The following is a 25,615-nucleotide window of genomic DNA, read 5'->3' on the forward strand; positions in this document are numbered from 1 at the left end:
TACATACATGTGTTTAGCTAGGTCAATAATAATTCATTGAAATAATGATATCTCAAGCAACTCACTATACTTGTAAAGAAAATTGAAGTACTGCATTAACCATAATTCACTGTTAAATCAACAATTAAAATAATTACTGCCAGTTTCTTACAGATAAATGTGGTTGGGTCTTTTGTAAGAACATCAAGTGCTCATAACCACAGAGCTGCCATCCGAGCCACTGAAGATAATTTTAAACCCTCTTAATTCATAAACTAACTTGCAAGATTTTAAAGTCATCTAAGGCAGAGTAACAAAAGCTTATGCCGAAGACTATGTTTAAAGGCTTGTTTTCACTATGAAGAAATACTAAAGAAGTACAAGATCCACAAAGGTTGATTTTACTAAATATTCACCTTTACTCTAGTACTAGATTGCTTCAGAAGGTTCTGGGAGTTTGTTGTATATTACTTAAAATACCTTATTGTAATAACTCTGGACATTAGGGTTTATAATTCTACCAATTGCTTCATATACTTGTGATTATTCACCATATGGTGAGTGGCATCAGCAAATCTCTTCAAAGAAGTATTGTCAAAAACTGCTTCTAGATAATTCATAAAGAATTTCTGGCTTCTCTAAAAAAATCCAATTAAGTTTACTAACATGAATTTAAAAGAACTGAAGAAAAGAATTATCCACAAGACATCTGTTTACCATAGCTTTTAAGTGCAGCTATCCTCAGGGGATTAAAGTCTTAAGTAATTAAAATACCTTACCACACACAAACTCAGGTCTGTCACCTGTGCATAGAGAGAATGCCAACTTTAAATTGTGACTTCCACTCTTACTGGTTTGATTTTCTACTTTGACTGACTTTGAATATTATTAATATATTTGCCCATAAGTAATTGTTTTAGAAATTGCTTCTCAGCAGCAATTGAGAATCTCAAACTGTGATGGTGACACTTAGCAAGAATATTGCTTTTATTGCTTCATTACACCCACTGGGCCATTTTTATTGTTGAATTTAATTGGTATGTGTTCATTTTCCAAATAACACAAACACATCAGAGCAAATGTGTGTTAGTATTAGTGAAAAAAATAGCAGATGGCAGATGACAGTGAGATTGGAGATAGCTCTGTATGCAGGGTCAGAATTCTAAATATCACTCAGAAGGCAGTACCTGTGCCTGCTGAACAAACAACAGGACTCTTGATGAAGGATCCAAAACATTGTAAAATCATCTCTTTGGCCCTATATCTGTGTTTGCTAACTTCTGTTGTTAATTGCCAAGCAAAATAACATTGCGCTACTTAAATGTGACTCATTAAAGTGACCCAAAGGGTCATATACAAAATGATAACCAAGAACCTAAAGACATGTATTTTTATACTATACCTTTCTAAATAAAGATCTGCTCTCTGAACTCTTTAGTGTGTCACTGTTATAGATTGATTGGAGCACCATAAATCTAAAAACAACATAACTTTATTTAAGGTATTGTAACTCTCTTTTTTTTCTTCCCTCCGTTACTATTGTCCATATTTTTAGTTAAAGGGATACATTCATTATCACTTCTGCCACAAAAAATGGAGTTCCCATATAGTCCTGTGAATTGTCAACAAGGATACCACTTACCAGGGTAGGGACATGGGGATTAAAAAGTTAGTAAACAGAATGAAGACATGTGTGAAAATAATAAAACAGAATCAGAGGATAGTACTGGAAAGAAGTTCTAGTGAATATTGTAATTGCCCACATTTAACTTTCTATACATTTTTATATCCCAATACAACAAAGGGGAGAAGGCAAAAGACTGCTTGAATATGATACAAATGATAACTAGAACAGCTACTTGATTCAATACTTTGAGACATCAAGTCATTAATTCATGAGAAAAGGATTCTATTGTTTAGGCAGTGAACCCACCCTAGTCCAAATAAACTGAAGGCATGTACTCCCATGGCCAAACCTCTTAATTCAAAGGAAGGAGAAGTACACTTGAATTCTCTGACCTTTGTTCAGGGTAGAGTGGATCTCCCTATATGGGTCATCTTAATGTCAAAAGCATTAAGTAACCACACCCTAGGTAAGGATGTTGTCAACAACTTTGAACAAGCTAAAACTCTCTGACCTTCAGATAAGGTGGAAATAGGTTCATATTTTTGAGCCTTCACAATGACTTAGCTTAGAACGTAAAACCAGTATTACCATAAGATCTCAGATATTGATTGGGTACAGGCTAACTGAGGTCTTTCCAGTTAGTCTTGAGTATGAGTTGATCTTGATTTAAATAATTTTTCTGGGTAATTTCCTCTGAAGCATAGATGGAATGGTTCTAGTGGCTGGTGTTTCAACTACTCCATATGTATGTATGTATGCATGCATGTTTGTATGTATATGTATATATGTCTGTGTATTTGTATCCAAACATATGCATACATATACACATATGGAGTGTATACCTATTTTACATTCAGGTATAAGTTGATTCACTATATATAGTTCCTACCCATAGGATATTAGACTCCTGACAGATTCTCTAAGTACCATGTTGTCTTGCCTAGGGATCATATTTCTGTGATAAACACCATCACTGCAACATAAGAAGAAAGGGGTATATCTCTGGTTATAGCTCTCAGGTCCCACTCTATCTCTGAGGGAAGTCAAGACAAGAACTCAAGCAGAAGAGGAAAATGGGGCAGGAGCTGAGGCAGAGGCTGTTAAGGAATGTTGCTTATTCTGTTTTCTTATATATCTCAGGGTCACCAACTGTCTCACAGAGTCTTTCATGATGCAGGATACAGAAGAAAGTGACTGAACTGTCTTTAAAATCTCCTGCTTTGTGAAAAAGTCTGCGGGATACTATGGGCCTGAAGGCTGAAGATGGATGCCTCAGTGGTATAGAAGAACTCTGGGTAACTGTCCAGGCAGCAAGATGTCTCTGTCACTTCTAAAGTTTTGCAAGTTGCTTACAATGCACTTCCTGTTTGCTTAGGTAATATTATATCCTTCTGGAGTCCTTGAGGTAGTTGAAGAAGAGATAGTTATAGTTTCCCTTAGTTATGATAAAAGATAAAGTAGATATAAATATTGTAACTGTAATTCTTGCTTGATAACTGTTTTGTTATATGTAATTTTACTGTGTTAAAGTTAAAGCCTTCCTTTTTGTTTAAATAGAAAATCAGAAATGGTGTAGGAGTTCCTTCTGTTTCTGTGTTACTTTCATTGGTTAATGAATAAAGAAACTGCCTTGGCCTAGTTGATAGGGCAGAACTTAGGTAGGTGGAGAAGACAGAACTTAATGCTGGGAGGAAGAAAGCAGAGTCAGGGAGAAGTCATGGATCCTCTCCCTGAGATGGATGCCGGTTAGAATTTTACCTGGTAAGCCACTGCCATGTGGCGATACAGATTAATAGAAATAGGTTAAATTAAGATGTAAAAATTAGCCAATAAGAAACTAGAACTAATGGACCAAGCAGTGATTTAATTAATGCGGTTTCTGTGTGGTTATTTTGGGGCTAAGCAGCCAGGCAGCCAGGACAAACAAGTGGGCCCTCTCCCTACAACAAACAACACAAGTGCAGAACTACCCACAATGGGCTAGACTCTCTTACATCCCTCATTAGTCAAGAAAGTACTCCACCTCCCTCTCATGGAGGCATTTCATCAGTAACTCTAGCTTGTGTAAAGTTGGTTACGGTTTAGAAAAAATGGTGCAGTTTCTGAGGGGCAGCAGGCCACAAGGGGTGGCAGGTCTCAGAAGATTTGCCTAAATCATACCAGTTTCTTCTTAATTTGAGTTGGTTTTTCAGCCCTAGCTGGCCATAAACACAGGATTCTAATACAAGGTATCAGACAGTACCATAGAATCTTTAAAGGACTCTCAAATTTCCCTCTGAAAACTCACATGCCAGGTCTCCATTGTCTGCATTATTCTCAATACTCTTATCTTTTAAGTCCATGGAATAGCCAATTGAGCCCTGAGCTGGACTTTCCAGTCTAAAGTTAAAATGCCGCCACAATCTTCCCAAAAACACATGGTCAGGTCTGTCATAATAATGATTCACTCTTGGTACCGATTTCTCTCTCTGGGTTCCTATTGCTGTTAGAACACTATCAAGTGGAACATGGGAAAGAAAAGATATATTTTAGGTTGCAAGTGTCAGATCACACACCATTGTTGGTGGAATCCAAGGGAAGAACTTCAGCAGGGATTAACCTGGAGACAGGAACTAAAACAGAAGCCATATAGGAATGCCGCTTACAGGCTTGTTCCCCACGGTTTTCTCAGCCTGCTTTTTTTATATACCCCGTGACCAGCTGTCCTGAGCTACTATTGCTTACAATGGGATGGGCCCTGCCACATCAATCTCTAGTTATGAAAATTCCCTCACAGGCTTGCAATCAGGCCAGTCTTAGGCTTTTTTCTCAGCTGTCATTCCCTCTTCCCCGAAAGCTCTCGCTCCTGTCAAGTCAACCACAATAAACAACAACAACAAAAACAGTCAGGACGCAGGTAGACACAGCTGAAGGCAAAAGCAGAAGAACAGTAATAACAGATTCCGTTTCATGTCTAAGTGTGCAAACATGAAATCCTACAGAATACAAATTTCAATAGTTAAAGAAGGTCTTTACATTTAATATTATCACAGCTTCTTGCCTGTTAGGGAAGGGTCTGTATTCTTTTTTCAAGAAGACTGTAGTTCATGGGCTTGCTGCTAAACCTAGAAGCTTGTTTGATTTTGTGGGAACACATTACCTCCACCCATACCCATGCTTCATTCACCAGAAGTTCAGCTAGAGCACGTCTATTCCTTTCTTGTTATACATTTTCTTTTTTCTTTTGAGACAAGTGTTTCACAGTTATGAACTACAAGTCTTCTGAGGAGAAAAATGAAACAAATCCCTATGAGCAAAAGAAATTCATGTCCAATGAAAATATCCCATCAAGACATTTAAACATATTTAAATATATGTGAATACATTTGCATATACACATATCCATGCACATATTTACTGTGTTCAAATCACAACAGAGTGTACACTGTCCTCTTAATGCAGAAATGGGGGCTATTTGTGCAGGAACTAATGGGAAACTTCTTCATTTCCCATGGGTCATCCATCTCTGCTTCAAGCCTTTCTTGGTGGCTGTACTAGCGGTGTCTCAGGAAGCAACAAATCTCTTGGTAAAAGAATTTATTATTTCCCCTACAAAAGATGCACACTTTAACAATTAGGTATCTAGTTCTGCGGGATATTTTATTTCCGTGGTTCCTCTGTGATCCTATCTGTACTCTTATCTTATATTGAAAAGCTAAGTTTGGAATTTGGGTTGCTACTTTAAACCATTGTATTAACGAATAAATCCAGGAATTTCATCTATTGCTCTAATAAATCTGAGTTAATAAAACAATGGCAAACAATATAACAAGTCTAAATGTCCAGGAAAGGATATCATACAAATTATTACTCCTCAGGAGAGAGGTAAACGGCTAACATTTTTTCCATATAGATTCGGCGTTTCAGTATATGTCAAGTATGTTTTCCTCATTCTAGGGGCCTAGTGCCAGGAAATTTTCTGCAACCTGACAACATCAGGGGAGGAATCACGGGGGAGAGTGAAGAGAGAGGGAGAAAAAGAAATTAATCACTTCATGAGTTTTATATTTTGCATGTTAATTTCTATAAATTATTATCTTACATAGTTTAGTTCTCTCAAAGTGCTCAATTAATTAGCTCAAACTTGAGAAATAGATATGGATTACCAGTTAATTGAAAAGCACATGGATCTGATTAGCACTTAGCACTCTTATTTTAATAGACTTCAATTTAATAAATGACTGTGGTATATTTCCAGACTATACGATGACAGTTAAAAATGGTAGCTAGGAAAATTACATTGAACCAAGAAATGAGGAAATTTCAGTTAAGAATGGCCATGTCATTCTTGCAGTGTTTCCTCCTGCCTTCTTCCACCGTTTTAGATAGTAGGCTATAGTGGGTTCTTGTCACTTGTTATGGTATGGATTCTGATTCAAGATCCAGAGCTCAGTTCAAAGCCACGTTACATAACTGAGTTTGCCATACCTATATTTGGAGATAAGTGCACTGCCTATCTCGTGGACAGTACTTTGTGGATTAGATTCGTAGTGCTTGTAGTGTGTTGCAATGGTCTATGGCACATAGAAAATATCGTTGAAGGAATTAATTATAAATTGGAAGTGCTTTCAAGACAAATATTTTTGTTATAACTCAGAAAGTAAGAATAGATATGAAAAAAATGTGATTCCCTTTTTTGAAGGGCAACAGTGTACATTTAACTCAGTTTAGTGGTGAGTTCTTCGGGCTTTGCCTTTTCCATCTTGGCGATGTGAATCATAGATTTTGGACTTAGGACTTTGTCTCTCCAATGGCAGATCTCATCATTTCTGCCATTGCTATGTCTTAATGGCTTTCACCAGATTAAACTAGAGCACCTTGGTTTTCCAAGTTAGCAATACTGATGCATGGTGGACTGGTGACACTAACCTGGTGTCAGTTCCCTTTGATACTGCTGTAGAAAGCCCCATCTTGTGACACAGAGCAGGCATTTATGATTTTTTTTTAGATACCAGGAGAAAATCTTGGAACAGAGTTGGAAGGCCTGTGAAAGAAGTAGTTTTTTAAATATTCAAAAACCTTTCTTATTTTGAAATTCTTTGTGAAGCCTTACTTTCTAACTCCAACATGCATGAAGTCAACTTCCTTAATTAAGCCAGCAGAACGTGAACCCAATTTGAAGAGACAGTATTTTAGAGAGTGACTCTGCTGAGAGGAGTCCAAATCATCCTCCTGCCAATTTGAGCACTTAATAATAAAGTATTAATAGTTGCATTAAAATCATCCTGCATGATTTTCCTACAAATATGTTCCTTCATGCTAGTGTGCAATTTTGTTTTTTCTTTATGTGAAGAAGGGAATTCTCAGGTGACCATGTAATTAAATTTAGAAAAGAATCATCAACTCCCCTTTCTCTAAGTAGACATATGAAACATAAGCTGTACATCCCTTCAAGAGTGATTCCTTCACATGGGACAGTAATTCTTTTTTTTTTTTTAACAGGGAAATCATGTTTTTATTCTATTTATTTATTTATTTATTTATTTATTTATTTATTAAAGATTTCTGTCTCTTCCCACCGCCGCCTCCCCTTTCCCTCCCCCTCCCCCAATCAAGTCCCCCTCCCTCGTCAGCCCAAAGAGCAATCCTTACTCGAAACAAAGACTGAGTTATTGTGAATAGGCTATTGTGGACATGACTTAAGCTTCTGTGGCTGCATTCATTATATGTGGATTATACCGAACCAGTCAATTCCAGCACCCATAGAGGAGAAGCTGGGGAGCTATTGGCAACTGATGGTTGTTCCTGGAAAAACAGCCCATTTTCTCCTGTGATGTGATCCCTGATAGGTTGCCCATGACCCATTGAGTGAGCCTATACCTATGCAAATAAAATCAAAGCTAATTAAACTCAGTGGGTTAAAAATCGAGTTTCTGAATTTGGGAGAGAGACCTGATGGAGTATTTCTGGTAGGAATTAGAGCGTAGGAAGTAGCTGGTTGATTTGATCAAAACCCATTTATACATATATGAAATACTCCAAGATTAAATAGAAATGATTTAAAATAACAAATACTGGAGAATTTACAGCATGTGCATGTAACTGGTTTTTTGTTGTTGTTGTTGTTTTTAACACATTGCAGTGACCGTGTTTTCTGTTCATGGAGCTGGATTTGGCTTGTGCTCTGGATGCAGAGGTACTTGCTTCCTAGTCAACCTCATTTCCTCAAATGTGGGCTGGACATTGAATATGATATCGGAATATTTTTTCTTCTCTGCTGTCTCACATAGCGCAGATGTTCTCTTTTTCGCCATTTCTGTTCCAGACGACTGTTGAACTATAAATTGCTTCCTGAATAGTCCATGCCCTTACCATATTCTGTAGTGGCATCTGGAAACAGACAGAGTAGAGCACAGATCTGTCAGGCTGATGACAGATGATATGAACTGATGTCTGTGATAAATATTCAGTATTAAGCATTCTCTGTTGATGCACTCATTTGTGGAATATTTACTTGAAATACCTTTTCACTTAAACAGTACTTCAAAGCTTACACAAAAGCAGGATAAGCAAAAAACAATTTTGATATAATATTTTAATTGGGTATTTCATAGATGTGTACATAGAACTTTGATCACACTCCTTCTAATTCCCACATTCAAAGTATACCACATTCTCTTCATTTTATATCTTCTTTCATTTCTCTGTCTGTCTGTCTGTCATCTATCTCTCTTAAATAACTCACTGAGTTCAATTAGTGCTACCACTATGTGTGCATGGGTGTGGATCCATCCACTGGAGCATGGTTGATCAATAAGGGATCACCTTCTTAACGAAAACTGACTCCCTTAACAGTTGCCAACTACATCCTACCATAAGAGTTTAAAATGCAGATATGTGGAACAACAAATCTGGAAAACTTTGTAATGGAATAATTTTGTGGTCATCCATTCCACTTGCTTCCTGGTCAGTCCTGTACTATCGAGAAGGTGCTTGAATAGTCTTATCCTGAGGTATCAATAAAATGCAATATTGGCTGCAATCGCCTGCCATATTACCAGAATTGAGATCCATTGTGTTTGGGCGAAAGGAAAATGAGAATAGTATTTAAAATGTATGTATAAATCTAAAGTTACAAAGCATATAAAGTTTGAAAAATTACTTTAAAGATATATTTATTTCGTACATTTCCCTGACATTGGTAGTACTGGGAGGAAGCCATAGGTAGCCCTCCATGGTTTTAAACATGTAACAGTCAAAGGGAGTGAAGGTTTTACTCAAGACTGCACAGCTAGAAATGTTAAGATCAACACTTTGAAGAGACTTGCATCTACAAAACACAACCGTGGGGAAATTTACAAGCAGAACCTCTCAAGCTGGTCTTCAAATTTAGCAGGGTGTCAGAGCTGATAAAAACCCACATACTGAGTTGAAGATATTTTGATGTTGTTACTCACAGTTTCTAAATGTGTTAACAAAATGAAACTTAAAAAAATAAAACTTGATTTTTTTTCCTGAAAATTAAATGAAATCTTTTTAAAAAATCATGAAAAATACTTGGTGTTGAAAATCAAATAAATAATCAAGATGAAAAAAATACTAATGTTTCTAAGATTTACTGTTTCCTAAATTCATTTAAATTAATGTACAACATTCAAAGAGAGAATTATATAGTTACATTTATTGAACTTATTTTGAATTTTTCTTTATTTGATATTGTTAGGGACTCAATAAACCTACTCTGTAGACAAAATTATTGATTTTTATTCATTCCTAAGTTTAACATTAAAAATTTTGTGTGAGATACATGATACATTAATACATATAGAAAGTACATAAATATATTTATGGTTTGATAACTGAAAAAATCATCTTTGTGTATTTATGTTTTTATTTTTCTTAACATGCATTCATTGCATGTTGTCTATAACTTAACATACAACCTAGTTATTGTTTTTGTTTTTAGTCTTCATATCAAATATATTCCTTATGCAACCTTACTTGCAATATTGGAATTTTTGAATTTGTTTGTATAATTTTAGCAATAAAATTTGTACCTTTTCATGTTTTCTTCTTTCTTATTGATATCCTTCCTTTCAACTTGAAGACCTCACTTTATTGCTCCTTGTAAAAACTGATCTGCTGAAGATTTTAGCTTTAGTTGTGTGTGTGTGCATGTTTTGTTAAGTGTGTCATTTTCTTCTCTAAAGCACAGCTTTGTGTTGGGAGCCACATTCTCCATTCCTACTTTTGTCCCTTGAGTCCTGTGCAAGTTTCCTACCACTATTGGTTTGTGACCTTTCAGGTGAAACGTCTGGGAAAATGGGGGTGCCCATCTCTTTCCTAAGTTCCTTTTCTCTGGAGTCTTGGAATCTGCCCTCTTCTTTGAAAACTTTTTTATTCATTATTAATTTATTTGATATGTACTAGTGTCTAGTGCCAGTAGAGGGCAGAACATGGTGTTTGTTCTATGGAAGTGTAGTTATGGATGGCTGTAATCCAACATGTAGGTGCCGAGAATCAAACCAGGATCCTCTGCAAAAATAGCAAGTACTCTTAAGCACTGAACCTCTCTGACCAAGAGTCTTCTCTTACCATTAACTGTGACAGCTTAAATACAAGGTGTTTCCATTTGAATGGGTGAAATTTGCTTGAAGACCTTTGATCTGGCTATTTGGGTCTATATTTGGAAAGCCTTGTGTAATTATTTCTTTTAATAAGTTTCAGCCATTTTGGGTTTCTCAAGTCTTCCTCCAGGAACTTTAGTATCCTTTCCAAATTCTACGAGCTTTCTGCATTCCTATCTACTTTTTTCACCTTCAATTGAGCATTTTCAGACAGGGTCCCTTGATGCTCACTAATTGTTTCTTCCATGACATCTATCCTGTGGATCTTGTTTTATACTGTTGTGGTGACAAATTCCAAGTCCAAAAGAATTAATTTTGTTTATGCTTCCAGGTCTCATTCCATTGAGAGAAGTCAGAGAAGGAACTCAAAACAGAAACTTTAAAGGAACTTTAGTTTCTGCCTTGCTCTTCTGACCACTCACCTGGTCATGTTTAGCTTTCTTATGTAGTTCAGCAGAACCTCTCTAGGAAAGATGCCACTTCTGGTGGGCTGTGTCTTCCCGCAGTTATTATAATATAGACAATAGCCATAAACTTATCCACAAGCTATTGTAATGTAATGTAGGTAAGTCCAAATTCTAGGCTTCTATTTCAGATGACTATGTTTTGCCAAATCAATAATTAAGGCTAACTAGAACTCTTGTTATGGATGAGTTCTATCACTTCTATCACAGTCAACCTTTATATAATTTTCTCCATATGTAAATGGTTCTAATTGTACAATTCATTCAGGATCCAAAAAGGCTTACACACAGGCACACACACACACACACACACACACACACACACACACACACAGAGGTGGGGGGGCACATAGGTATAGATATACTTATGTGACCAAAAACCCTGACCCTGATAAATTCAGGATGTGAGCCTATCCTTATTCTAGAAGGGACACTATGTTCCCAGGTTCAGCCTCCAGAGCTCTCAGTCTGGTGGGGAGCCTTCAACTGTTGGTCCCAGGTGGTAGGGCACATCCCAGGGGATCTGCAGGGCCATGAACACACAGAAGTACTAGGCTAGGATGTAAGTCCTAGAACGGATGTAGGGATTCAGCTTGCCGGGGTAAACTTCCATGTATGCTACCTGGCCTTTGAGGATGGTGGGGAAATGTATTTAGGAAAACAAATACTTGGGTCTCAGGCATGAGTAGATGATGGGGAATCTTTGTCAGCCAATTATCTTTAATTGGGATCAGGTTAAGGAGTGACCTTTGGGTACTAGGGCTCACTCTCTGTGGTTCCCACACTACACAGCAGAGCTTGGACTTCTCGTTCCTGTTTTGTGAGTTTGCCCCTTATAATACAGAAACATAAAATTGGTCTTTTAGTTAGTCTGTTCATTTTTTCTCAACCCGAGATAATTCAACAAGTAGACAAAGCCCAGAAAGAAGAATGGGTTGATATTTTCCCTGTCATTATAGTGGACTGTGAAGCAGTGTTCCACATCTGGATCACTCCTGAGAGACTGGAAGTTTCTATGTTGCAGGGTATCCTTTAGGGTCATTAAGAGCCTCCTTCAGCCAGTTTAGCCTGTGAAGGCAAACACTGAATACATTTTTTTTTTTTTAGCACCAGCAGCAAGCTACAGAGAAGGGAAGCTGGGAGACCTGGCCTTTTCCCATCTCATCACCCTAAGAAGGCATCTCTATCATCCAGCCTGAGTTCAAAATCCAGGGCAGTGAAATTGTGGACATCTGTTATGTATTTTTCAACTCCAGATTTTCTGTTTGAGTGGTTTTTTTTGTTTGCTTGTTTTTATAATTTCTCCCATGCCTTTGCTTAATTTTCTGTTAGTCTGCAGAAACATTTTCTCAGTTTCTTTCCATTTCCCTGTTACATTGTTTTAAGTTGTCTCACAATTTTTCCACACTTATGACTGTCTGATCAGGTTTTGGCACCTGTTTTGAGGTGAGAAAATGGTTTCCTGGAAGTGCCTGATACTTCCAGACTTAAGAGTCCCCTTAGGGCATCAAATGACCTTGTATTTATTCTCATTTTTCTAAACTCGTTTGTTTGTACCTGTCTTTCCAGAAAGTATGACAGGGCTGCTTATTTTCCCTGAGCCTGTTTTCAGGCTCTGCTATTTCAGCACTAGGGAGCACCTCTGTCCACATGTTCCAATCTCTTGTTCCTGCTGTGTTGTCTTCTATTGGAGTCCCAGATGGAAACCTAAGGCCACTTTCTCCACAGAATTTTGCTGGTGTTTTCTTCAGAAACAAGTTAAGGTTACCTCTTCCCACAAGCCTCTGCCCGGGCCCAGACTTGGCCTAAATGTCACATCCACAGCTACTGGCCTATCAGCAGGCCCTACAGAATTTTGCTTGGCTCTAGGCAGAGCCATCATAGGTGGACCTGCCCTCAGCTGCTGCATCATATCTATGATCACCAAAGGATCATACTGACCTATTTCTAAAACAGAGTCACTACCCAAGACTGTTGAAGCTGGCCACTGGAAGGTTCATTGAAACAAAATTCTGATGAATTGGAACTGTCAATCTTCTTCCCCTGGCGCTAGAGCTGTTTTAAGGCTCCATTTGCAGACAGACCTCTGGATTACAATTGTCATGATTTGTCTAATATTAGATCTTCTCAGCCTAGCTCAAAGTTCCAAGGTAAAGTCTTGTTTTTTACTATCCTGTCCTAAATTCAGCAAATAAGATTTTATATACATGCTATGCTTTCCCAGTTTGGAGTCTATTGTTGAAGAGAGAACCCTGCCCATTGGACTGATACTAGCTGACCCATGCCTGCAAGACTAAAACACAAGTCTGTTCTAGGGTTAATTTGTTCTCTTTCTAAAGTGGGAGGTGCCTCTCGGTAGCTATGCTGCCCTAGAGTGCAGACAGAAGTGATGGATGCAAATCTTTCTGCCTGCCTTCTTCAACAACCTTTCCTTTTTGCTCTGTTTACCGATGGTATTAGGGTCTTTCTTCCAAATTTCATAAGTTATCTGCTGGTGTGTGATCAGCTTTCCAGTCAGTTTGTGCATGGGGAGAAATTAGTGGAGAGCCTTAGTCCACCTGTGACTTGTTCCACGCCTCACTCTGTGTACTTTAGTACTCATGCTACGGGTTATTTTTATCTTCCTCTAAGGATGCCCCTCTCTGTTCAGGTTTTCAGTGTCCTTTATAAATCTACTGTTCAGCATTTAGTGGTGTTTATATTGTTTTTTAGACCACCTTTCTCTTTATCATATCTTCAGCTGAAAATTCTATCTGAATTTAATGCATGTGAGAAACACAAATAAAATCAATCTTCACTAAAATGTACATCAAATAAAAGCTCCTACTGTGTATGTCTGGCTGTTTCCTATCTTAAATTTTTCATCCTGCTTTGCTTTTTACTTATTTTAGCTGTTGTAGTGTAGCAAAATCATTATTTTATTTTTTTCAATTTTAGTATTTTCTATTGATTATTTGGTTCTAAATTTAATAAATGTTCACAGTTGCTTGAACTTCAGGAAAATACAAAAAGTATTACTACAAAAAAGAATGCCTACTTTACACTAATCTTATACCACACTCATCAGTCTAGGATGTCATGAGTGAACAATCCTAGCATCTGAATCCTCCAATGGCATCTTGAGCATGTAAAATCAAACTTAGGAGCTGAAGGAAATGATGGATTATGGATTAGTAATGCCTGCATAGCTGGATCTTGATTGAATAAGCTGAAGATTTCTAAGGAAAGGATAATTTGCTTTGCATCCTATTTTACTAAAAGGTTGTAGCAAGGACTCCACTGGGGCGTTTAAAGCACACACCACTTAAGAAGAATGTTTTGTGATTTGTGGTGCTTTCTTGATAAGAACATCTTCTTGAGAATTTCAGTCAATTGCCAGTGTTGCTAAAATGTCATGTAAAGCAGTTAGTTGGGACTATTGTTGTCTATGACTGCACATGATTGTTAGAAAACTGAATGGCTTAAGGTTCTACAGGTGATCCTCATCCATTGCTGATGATCCAGAGCTCAAAACTCCCTTCATTGGGTCCTCTTTCTAAACCCTATCTTCACCTAACTTAAGGAAGCCAACACCATGTCCTCACTCATGTTGCTGTTTTGGATATTCAGTTACTCATTATGGCCTCATTTGTGCCTGGCTGCAAGTGACTATAAGCTCCTCACCACATGGTCCTCTCTGCGGGAAATCTCAGAACTTGGCAGCTTCTTCTTCAAAGCGAGCAGAGTATGGTGTTCCCTCCCAAGATGTCATTATAGTCTATGTGACACAGACTCACTTTTACTGTCCCAGATGGTGCTCCATCACTTTTCTGGTACTCTGACAGAAGCAGCTTATTACGTTCTGGTTACACTACAGGAGAGTGAACCATAGGAAGTCTGCTTCCCACACAGTGGGCATCAGAGAAGCCACGGTAGAAGACACACATAAGAAAGAATAGGGCTAAGCTTCCCAGGGAGGTGGTGGCTGGTAAGTCTTATAATACACCTCAGATACTGTGAAGATTTTCTGACTCATGAATAGAGCTAATCTGGCAGGGAAAACAGGAGACACAACACTTAGCGCCACGGGTTAGACTTGCTATGATGCAACAGTGCAGGCAGGGGTCTGAGAAAGCCTATATTAAGAACAGACTAGACTCAGAAGTTGAAGTCATCCATGCAGGAACTCACAATTCTGAAAAGTAGAATCAATGGAATGAGAAAGAAAACCCTGGGTTTTCAGATCTGTATATGGAAGAGAGAAAGTAGAGACATCTCTTATAAGAAATAAAAAGCAGGCAAGCAGTGCTGAAGGTCCCGGCCAAGATCAGAGTCAGAACACAGTCCGTGGTTCTACTCTTAGCATGCAGTTTTCGAAAGTAGTCAATCACAAGGAAATCTAATCTCAATGTCTAACCTCTTCTCAAACCCCCTGGGAAGTTAGACAGGCTGGATATGCTAATATCCCAGCTGGCTAAGAGGCATGTGGATGAATGTATGAATTAAAATGAATTAGCAAAATGTCTTGCTGTGGTCTGCTGTAACTCATCTTTACCGTCCCTTCTTACTATGTAGAGGTCAAACCACGCTCTCTCTGCTGAGTCTGCAGGAAGTTTTGAGGACAAGCCTTTCTTAAGTTTTATGTAAGTTGTTTTAAATATAAACTGGGGTAGAGCTGGCTGAAAACACAAAGATAGCAGGTGTGGCTTCAGGAGAAAGATTTAGTACTTTAGAGAGGCTTTCAAAAATGTATGGCCAGAGTCTCAAAAGGAGCCCTCACTGTGGCACAGGCACTGGCTCTCGGTTTCCCTAGGGAGCCCCGAGAGTGTGAATGATTGCAGAAAGCTGCATCAGGAAAGAATATGGGAGGAAGCTCCATATTTCTTGAAGAACAAGGATACAGTTTTATAGTATTTTATGACTTCATGAGATACCGTGAATCGTGTTGCAGTTTAAGATGTGATTTCAGATGTTCTTGAATATAGATACTAGTTGGCAGTTTACCTTCCTTTTAAGGAACTTTTTAAGGTTGTCATTTTGTGGGTGAATTCTTGAATGATAAGTAGGAGTTTCCACATTCTGTGACTATATCAGCAGTCATAAATTTTACTTTATTAAATTTAATGGGATGTAATCTACACGTGAAATAGTTTGTTGGCCTTGATTTATCTTATGTACTCACTTATAATGTTTCTCATGATGAAAGTAAGATATATCAAATTATAATGATTCTACTCCTGAGGTTTCAAAGTGCTGGTTTTAATAGGAAATTGTTGAAAGCAATGATTGCTAATAATAAGGAAGTTATGCTGACCCTTGTCAAATGATACCATTCGCCTGCTCTTCTGTGGCTTTTCTCCAATTTCTCTTTGATGTCTGATTTTTTTTCAAGCTGTATTTTAATGAGATCGTATCTCATTAGCCATACCATATACACATGCATATGTGTATGTATGATGATGTATATAAAGTTGACATCGAATGAATCCTACAGCTATATTGTTCATTAGTTATTAAGAAGCAGAATAATGCCATTTGCATGCCTTCTGTGTTTAGGAAATTTCTGAGTTCTGCAGTTTTAATTCTTAAATTTACACTGCTCTCTAGTGGGGAATAAGTTCAATGCAAAGTAGCTTCTGTGTTGGTATGCCACGCCATTGTGGGCAATCTGTAATTATGGTAGTAAGACATGAACACTACTGTGACATTATATTAGCAATAGAGGTAAAATTCCACAAATGGATTGTATATGTTATATATCTCAGGGAAAAATAATTTTTAAAAAAATAATCACTTTTAAATTTGAAGAGAACACAATAGTAAAATGTTTTGTTTGGTTTCTTACAGTATATATAGAGTACACACACACATAGATATATGAATATAGAGGCCACTTGAACATCCTAATATAAAGAAAAACTAAATCATAATTAATTCCACATTTTGTTTTCCATGAATGGCATGAGGACAAGACTTAGATATACTGGCTTGCATCATTTCACCCCTTAGTTTTGTGCATTGTGATTGGATCCCACATGGGTGCCTTGAGAGCATCTCTGCCAGTCCTCCAGCTGCCTTCCAGCCATTGACAGATGTTCCTGCCTCTTCTGAGTTCTTGCAAACAAAGGCTTGGAAGCCCAGTGGTGAGGTGGCATTGCATTTTTTCATCTCCCTTGATAGACACTCCTTCATGATTTATGTGCCATTATTCTAATTTTAAAGTCATCTTGAATAGCTTCTTCAAAAATAAATGCTGTTGCAGTTCTAGAACTGAGTCCAGCTAATAGTTGCCACTTTTTAAAAATCTACTGTTATATTTAATCAGTCAAGGGAAGTTTTAAAAGGTCCAAGCCCTCTGAGACTGTATACATGGCTGTCCTTTCTTCACAAGGGATTACTTCCCCAACAATAAAGCAAGTAACAAAAATTCTCATTATAAAATTGATTCCACAAGGAATTCCTACTGCTCAGAAGGACAATTTCTTTAAGCCGCTTTTTCTTATATTTGAATATTTTGGCATGATTTTATTTCCTCTAATTGACCTTGTAAGAGCCAAAGTCTCTCATCTGTTAAAACTTAGAGTTATAACTGTTTGTCAAATGTCCTTGTAAATTCTATTCTCTGCTAAATTTTTGGCTACTACCACACAGGCTCGTAGAATTTCACTATGAAGTATCTCTAAATCAAATTTTATTTATTTTTTAGTTTGAGCAACATGGCTGTTGAAGTTTTAATTTAAGACTGAGCCTTAAAAAGAAATTCTTAATATTGAGTTGCTGCCACTGCTACTTATGAGAGACATAAGTAGATGAAATGTGGTCTAGCTTTACAAATCCCTTGGAATTTATTTTTTTAATTTTGCAGTGGTAAGAACCATAATAAACAAGGTTATTGTATGTTCTGCCTGCCACTTACAATTTTATGATATTGCAGGTAATTTATAGAAGTTCTCAGAATACATCTATAATGTTTTTAGCACCTGCCTTCTATTCATCTATACATAAGATGATAGAGATTCTTGATATCTCAAAACCAAGATCTGGTAGCAGATCACAGAACAAGGAAACAACTAGTTATGAAAGGAACAGTGAAGCCTGAGCTATTAGCTGTGGAAGATAACTCTGGTGCTATTGATGAGAACATTTTCTATGCAGAAATCTTGGTTTATTTGCCAAATGACAGACACTGCTATAGAGCTAGTCCTTGTGACTATTTAGGGGGGTTTCCATCCGGGTAAAGATGAGTTATTCACCAAGCACACTTATGCTGTCTGCTGCTGACTACACTTTCCTGTACAAGCAGAAAAGCCTTCCTTGGATTTTCATCCCCACTGAGGTGTTGGCAGATAATCTTATTTTATGTGACTAGGTAGCGATGAGAACCAAGGAAGATAGTGTTTCCTTCTGAATGTGAATATATTTAGCAAAACGGCATGTCAAAAGTTCTCACCAGGGCCTTCAAAACCTTGAGCTATTTGTTTGCATGATATAAGTATCCTTTCTGGTAAATTTCTTTGATAGAAATTGATTTATTTTTTTCTTGATAAATTAGCAAGTGGTTACCATGCAACATTTAAAAAAATACAGAAAAACTAAGGAAAAAAGCCAATTATAATTTCACCAAATATCAAATTGTCACCAAATATCACCTAATATCACAAGTATCACAAAGCAAATGTTGCTAGCAGTCATCATCTCTAGTGTTCTTCACAGTATTAAGTGGCTTGTTAACATTTCTTAGATTAAAACGTAAAATCTGGTGTTAAAAGTCTTTTACATTCTTTTTTTCTATTTCTGTGAAGTAAAGGCTACTCTATGAAAGTCACAATGGTTCTCCTGCCTCAGCTTCTGAAGTGCTAGGACTGTGGAAGTGACTCCCCACATCCTGTTCGTGTTCTCTTTTTAATTTGTGTGTAATATATTAATAGGGAAACCATAAATTATTTAGTCTTTCCATTTCTGAATAATGCTTAAGATATAAGGGTTAAAAGGTTTAAATCAATGTAAAAGAATTTTTACATATTCTAACTATGATATTGGTAAACATTTAAATTATCTATAAAAGAAAAGCTAGTATGCTTGTATAATGGATTTAACTAAAATAGTGACATCATTTTTTTTAAAAAAACCTATGGATTGTTTTACATAATGTAATCTTTACAATTAAAACATTAATATTATTTTAATGGAGTTTCCTAAGTAAGAAAAATAATGTATCCTTTTTAATAATGGAGCACTCACATGGAGCCCAATCTTAGACAAAGAACTACGGGCAATCAAGAAATACTGACAGAAGGAGAAATCATCTTCTTTGGGAAAAGTCCCCCCAATTGATTATCCAATACCAAGTGGTCAGCCCCAAGCCATATACATATAAGTAACAGATATGAACTGACCAGGATGTATTTATATATAGGAATGTATTGGTAACACAATTAGGAAAAAAGAATTTGAAAGAGGGAGCAAGGTGGGCACATAGGAAGGGTTGGAGGAGGGAAAGTGAAGAGGAAAATGATGTAATATTTTGATTTCAAAAATTTTATAAACAATTTAAAATGACATAGGTTAAAATATTTTAAATAAATGAGTATATAAAAACTTTGAGTGCAGAATGCCTGCAAATTTGTGTCCATAGCTGTCCTTCAAAATAGAAGGGAATTGAGGCACTTGGACACCTGTTGATTGATGAATGGATAGTGAAGATGTGGCATATATGGCCCATTTTATTGGATAGAAAATTAGGTAGGCGGAGTATACAGAAGAGAATTCTGGGAGAAAGAAGGTTAGAGGAAGAGTCGCCATGATGCTCCCACTCCAGACAGACGCAGGTTAAGATCCTCTCTGGTAAGCCAGCTCATGGACTACACAGAATATTACAAATGGGTTAGAACAATATGTAAGAGCTAGCCAATAAGAAACTGGACCTAGCCGGGCCAGGCAGTGTTTGAAAGAATACAGTTTCCGTGTAATTATTTCTGGGTATAAGCTAGCCATGCGGGCGGCCGGGTGCCGGGGACGCAGCCCTGCCGCTCCATATTCCAACAATTTGTTTATTAAGAAAAAGCAAATTATGAAACTTGCAGGGAAATGCTTGAAATTTGCACTATTACTGTCAGTGGAGCAACAAAAGCCCCCAAATGCAAACACCTCCTGCTCTCTCTCACAAGGAGCCTAGCTTTGACTCTTGTGCAAGAGTACCTGAACAAGCTAAGCAGTGAGGAATGAAACAGTAGGCTGTATTACATTAAGGAAGTAGGAATAGTAGAAACTAGGTAGAGAGTATAGAGACAGAATACGGTTGATGTAAATTATATAGGCAGTGCGTGAGTTGAGGATATGGGGATCAGAATAGGTAGAGGACTAACTGGGACATAGGGGACATCTTGAATTTTGCAGGAAAATGTATGGAGCTAGAAAACATTATTTTTGAGTGAGGTAACCCAGACACAGAAAGACAATTATCACATTTACTCACTCATAGGTGGTTTTTAAACATAAAGCAAAGAAAGCCAGCCTATAAACCACAATCCCAGAGAACATAGACAACAATGAGGACACTAAGAGAGACTTATATAGATCTAATCTACATGGGAAGTAGAAAAAGACAAGAGCTCCTGAGTAAATTGGGAGCATGGGGATCTTGGGGGAGGGTTGAAGAGGGGAGGGGACAGGCAGGGAGGGGATCAGGAAAAAAATGTAAAGCTCAGTAAAACTCAAAAAATAAAAAATAAAAAAAGAAGTCGTTTGGAAAATAAGATATGTCCACTTCTGCAATGGTGGCTTGAGAGTTGTGGAGTAATTGACTGCAATATGAATGGATTAAAAACCCATCCTATGGAAGGAGGGGTGACCAATGCTTCCTACTCTCTTTCTGGCTAACTGCTTGAGGTATGGGAAGGTTGGAGGCTGATGCATGTAATGGATTGCTACTGGTCAATAAAACTGACATAAGTTGAAACTTCCTACTAAATACCTCTGCTGTCACAAAAGATACAAGCAGGTCCCAACCTCAATCAGACAAAACAGCCCTTATAATTAACTGTGGTAAATGCTAGAGCATAGGTATCTAAAATACAGAAAATAAGGAACCAACATTTAAAAAATCATTTATACCACCCTTTTTATTGTTCATAGAACACTGTGGGAGAGGAAGATATGTAATAAATAGGTGAAAGGACACCATTAGCTACACTTCATACAAATATTGTAATCATTAACTCACAACAACTGTAGTTACCTGCTCTGGGACCACAAAGATCAGCCCTATTAACTTATCAATTCAGGAAAGGGAAAGAATTCAGAGGGCTGTAAGTTTACCTTGGAATTTGTAACTATTAATAGATTCTAATGAAGGAAAAGTAATGTGAGATGTCCTTCTATATATGTGTTGATTTTATTGGTTAATGAATAAAAATGCTACTTTGACGTGTGATAGGGCAGAATCGAGCTAGACAGGAAAACTAAACTGAATGCTCGGAGAAAGTAGGTAGAGTCAGTGAGAAGCCATGTAACTGTGGCAGGAGACAAATTCTAGAAACTGGATAGAAACTTACCAGTAGGCCACAACGATATGGCAAAACACAGATTAATAGAAATTGGTTAATTTAAGATGTAAGAGCTAGCTAGAAATACACTTAAGCTATTGGCCAAACAGTATTGCAATCAATACAGTTTCTGTGTATGTATTTTGTGTCTGGATAGCCAGGAAACAAACAATTAGCCTCCACCAACAAGAAAGTCCCTGTCTTTAGTTGTGCAGCCTCTGCTAAACCTGCCAGTCTCCAATGGATTACCCCAAACCCACATTCACACTAGGTAATATTGGTGGATTAGAGAATAAAATAAACAGGCATAAACATGCAAGAGAGATTTGTAGGGACAATTCATGACTACAGCCATTGCCTGCATTTTTAAGACCATGACTAGACTCATTAAAGAATCCGTGCAAAGGGCATGTAGACTAGAGCATGAGGGTTCTGCTGAGTTCCTTGTAACAAGAACACAGAAAGATTTCAAATGACTTGAAAAAAAAGAGTAAATAGAAGATGCTATAGTCACTTAACTATCCCAGTCTTTAACCAAATGAAATTGTGACCAGGAATACCAAATACTTTGCAAGATAATCACAGATCAGTTGCATATTATTGTACTGTGGTTATACAGTTCTGAGCCTGAGGCTATCTTGTTTGCTTAAAAGAAAGTTGTAATTGGAGGTAGAGATTTAACTCCAGCATCAAGCACAGCAAGTAGTAGACCTGTCATCCAACAACATCTCTAGCCTTCCTTTTACTTCCTAAAAAAAAAAAATTTGAAAGGTCATCCAAATGTATTGTCCTGGTTGATTTTGAACTTACTATCCCCTGTGATAACACATTCAATGGCTAGGGCTTCATATCTGTGCCCTCAGGCCTGACAAAAATGAAAGGAATTTTATTTCACTGAATCAAAAAAAAAGAATACCCAATACATTTGTGCATCCTAAAAAATACAATGATCAGAGCTACTTTCTTTTTTAATCTTCTTTTTTTATTTATATATTTATTTATTAAAGATTTCTGTCTCTTCCCCTCTGCCGCCTCCCATTTTTCTCCTCCTCCCCCAATCAAGTCCCCCTCCCTCGTCAGCCTGAAGAGCCTTATAGCTAAAGTGCATTATTTTGACTACATTTTGCTCATTATTTGTGTGACCTTAAACAAGTTGTTTAACCACCACTTAGCTTCCTCTGTTATGGAATTGGAAACCTGAAAATATCTCTTCCACTGTTAACGGCAGTCAAAATGAAATGACAAGTGTTATGTACCAAACACATTGTTGTGGTCAAATGATTGTTGTCTATATTCTCCTAGAAGGGCAGCCTCCACCACACCCCCTTGTGAATTATTAATGCCACCTACTAAAGTGGGAAGAAGTGGGAAGTTTTAATTCTCAGACTTCCAGAGCCCCCATTATTTGATGCCTAGTTCAATAAGCACTGGGGATTGAGAAATCTTAATCTGCTCATCTATCTCTTTCTACAGATTTCACAAGTGCCCAAGATGGAGAGAGTGAGGCTGAATTAATGCCTGATGAGTTTGAAGAGAAACCAGGAAGGGAAAAGAAACACTCGAACTTCACCTTGTGCAGTGTGTGTAACATTCAACTGAATTCGGCTGCTCAAGCACAAATCCACTACAATGGCAAATCTCACCAGAAGAGACTGAAACAGCTGACCAATGGCACACTGAAGAACGGCAATGGTAAGATTCGTCAAAGTATGTGGTTAGTTTTCTAGAATCAGTTTCTGGTGTGTGTCTGCATATGTGAAGATGGAAGAAGAGACCAGGCTCTTATTTAAAATCAAGAGAAAATTATTTTAAAAAATGGTTAGTACAGTGCCTTAAGCTGAACAATTTCTCCCTGTAAGTGGAAAAACATTGTATTTTGTGGCTGTATGAGATTGTTAGCCCAGGGAGTTTCTAGAATTTGAAAAACATTGATGCGGTTTTTATGATGTTTACTTTTGATATAGATAAATTGACAGACAGATATTCCTTTATGATGCGTATGATGATAGGAATTCTTTGCTTTTGATAGAAATGGGTGCAAATGGATGTTCTTTCAGGATGCACATGAAAGAATGGGTTTTAAGCATTTGAGGAGACAGACATGCTGTATCCTGTTGACTAGTATGATTGTAAATTATGTAGGTTAACATATTTCTTCCCAAAGAGGTGTTTAATTCAGTAAGTATGTTGTTGAGATTTGTAGTGGCATTAGCAGTTTGTTGGACCATTTGTCACCGTTATTTTTAAGTAGGTTCTGATTGTATGAAAACTCGTTTCTAAAAATTAAATACTCGGAAAAGCAAATGCAAGTTTATTAGCAAATAAGAAGAGGTAGAAAGAAACCGACTGACTTTTGTAGTGGGTACTTTGAAGAACTAAAGTGTAATAACTACAGAGATAATTGTAATGTTGCATATAATCAGATATTTCATGTTTGGTGAGTGAAATAAGAAGTTTTTCTGACCATAAGGCTGAATCTCAATGTGTGTAGTTATTGTATATCATAAAGATATCATTGTGCAGTACATTTTTGGTAGGTCTAAACAAGGGAACATTTAGAAAATAGCATCTCCTTCAACTGTGTCATGCCTAAGTTTGTGTGTTTCTGTCCATGCACATGCCTATATGTTCTCATGCTAGAATATTTCATTGGAAAGAATTTCAGATTTTTCTTTCAAATGGATATCAGTTTGTCAGTGATGTTGTTTGTAAAGAATATATAAGAAACAGAACTTAAAAACTGAACTCTAGTAAAGAGCATAGCCTGAACCTAGAAAGCAATATACTAACATGATGGTTGAAAATGTACATACTGAAGTCTGCTTAAATTGCTTAGGAAGAATGTGTTATTTAGCATCAACTTCTAGGTCAACCAATATTCCCCTAAATGACAGAATTCAATCCCAGACTGATGGTTTTTCAGTATTATTAGGGGGGCTGGTGTGGGCTGCTGTGTTTTATACTTCTGCCTTGAAAGTCACACCTATTTAGAAAAAAATAGCAGCTGGTACAGTAGAAATAAGTAAGGCACCAACATAACTGATTTATAACCCAAACTAGATCCTGCTACAAAAAGAGGCCAAAGATTTTCAAACTATAACACATTGCATGGATTTGCTCAAGTTTGATATTTATAATAATCACACCAGTGCTCTTATTATGTGTTAGTTTGAGCTAAAGGCTTTGCATGTATATGTTAATTCCCTCCCAACCAGCTTGAAGGATAACCAGTTCTTTATTTTGTAGATATGGAGATTAGCAGTGGCACTGAGTGACTTTAACACTGAGGAGAAGATATCTATTATTCATTCAAAAAAGCAATCAGAGTATCTCCTCTTCACATAAATATCTGTACTTCTAGGATCTACTGTTTTTCCAAATTAATATTGAGAAGTACTGTGATAGTCTCAGTTCAAATGGAGAAATTATTTCTGAAAGAACAGAGAAATTGAAATTCTATTGTATTCCTCCAAATACCTTAATCAAATGCTATACACCAACTGGGCTTTCTCTTAAGCTAATTACTGTTTAAGGCATTTTAGGTTACTATGTAGACCACTGGAGGGGGGGACAATGATGATTCATTGGAGCTCTAGGAGAGCCAAATCACACTCATTTGATTTTAAATTACCCTTAAAAGGAAGGTACCCATGACTATGAGAGCAGCAAGTATCATATCTGAGTTTCAAGGACTTAAATAATTGGAAAAGCTTTTCAAGGCAACAGTGTGTGTTTCCTTGTCTATGAAAGTATGACAAGGCTGTCCTTAGGCTGGACAAGGTCTGTTACTGAGAAAATTGGAACTAAAGTGTATATTGTAAATACAATAAATAATACAGAGGTATAACTTGATGTGGAACAAAAAGCATTGAAATACTTTTTGTCATTAATTATAAGTTTGTGTGGAGTCTAGTCCATGGAATAAGTTTATATTGAAAGAGCAGGTTATTATAACCACTCAATAGAGATCAGATCTCAAGTGAAGTTCAGCCCTGGAGCTTCCTCCTAAGAAAACTGCAGCATCTGAAAGTGTGGATTGCGTTGGGTGGGCTACTCAGTCTAGGGGTTAGTAACCCACCCGCAATCAAGTTATTCCAGGGTCTCGGAGGGGCGCTACCTGGAAGGGAATGAGCTAAGACAGAAGAACGAGACCAAGCAACTTTGTCAAGGCCTCAGTTTATTAGGGACGGGTTACAGTTTATATATGGTAAGGGATGAGGGGCAGGGTACGGGATCTCGCAGGCCGCGTGGTTCCGGTCACGTAGCTCGGTTACATTCAGACAGACAGGCCAGAAGTCACAAGTGGCCACACCTGGTTCCCTGGATAGCTGGAATGTGAGGCGGGTTCCGCTAAGATTAGCAGTTAATTGGGTGAGGGGCAGGTTTTGTCAATAGAACATAACTATGGGTGTGAGG

General features: G+C 37.4%; 1 protein-coding gene and 1 long non-coding RNA gene across 2 annotated transcripts in view; one reads left to right on the top strand and one right to left on the bottom strand.

The window, feature by feature from the left end:
- Positions 1-25,615, top strand: part of Znf385d (zinc finger protein 385D) — a 716,416-nt gene that overhangs the window by 21,805 nt on the left and 668,996 nt on the right. Inside the window, exon 2 of the mRNA XM_050140572.1 lies at positions 22,673-22,891. Within this exon, the coding sequence (XP_049996529.1) occupies positions 22,714-22,891 (178 nt within the window). The 5' untranslated portion in view covers positions 22,673-22,713. The remainder of the gene's footprint in view (positions 1-22,672; positions 22,892-25,615) is intronic.
- LOC126500579 (uncharacterized) overlaps positions 25,357-25,615 on the bottom strand; it is a 5,366-nt gene continuing 5,107 nt past the window's right edge. The window contains exon 2 of the long non-coding RNA XR_007591386.1: positions 25,357-25,511. This is a non-coding gene — a long non-coding RNA (uncharacterized lncRNA). The remainder of the gene's footprint in view (positions 25,512-25,615) is intronic.

Source organism: Alexandromys fortis, unplaced genomic scaffold, assembly GCF_014885135.2.
Source record: "Alexandromys fortis isolate MF-2015 unplaced genomic scaffold, M_Fortis_MF-2015_v1.1 scaffold_46, whole genome shotgun sequence".
In the NCBI taxonomy this organism is placed as follows: domain Eukaryota; kingdom Metazoa; phylum Chordata; class Mammalia; order Rodentia; family Cricetidae; genus Alexandromys; species Alexandromys fortis.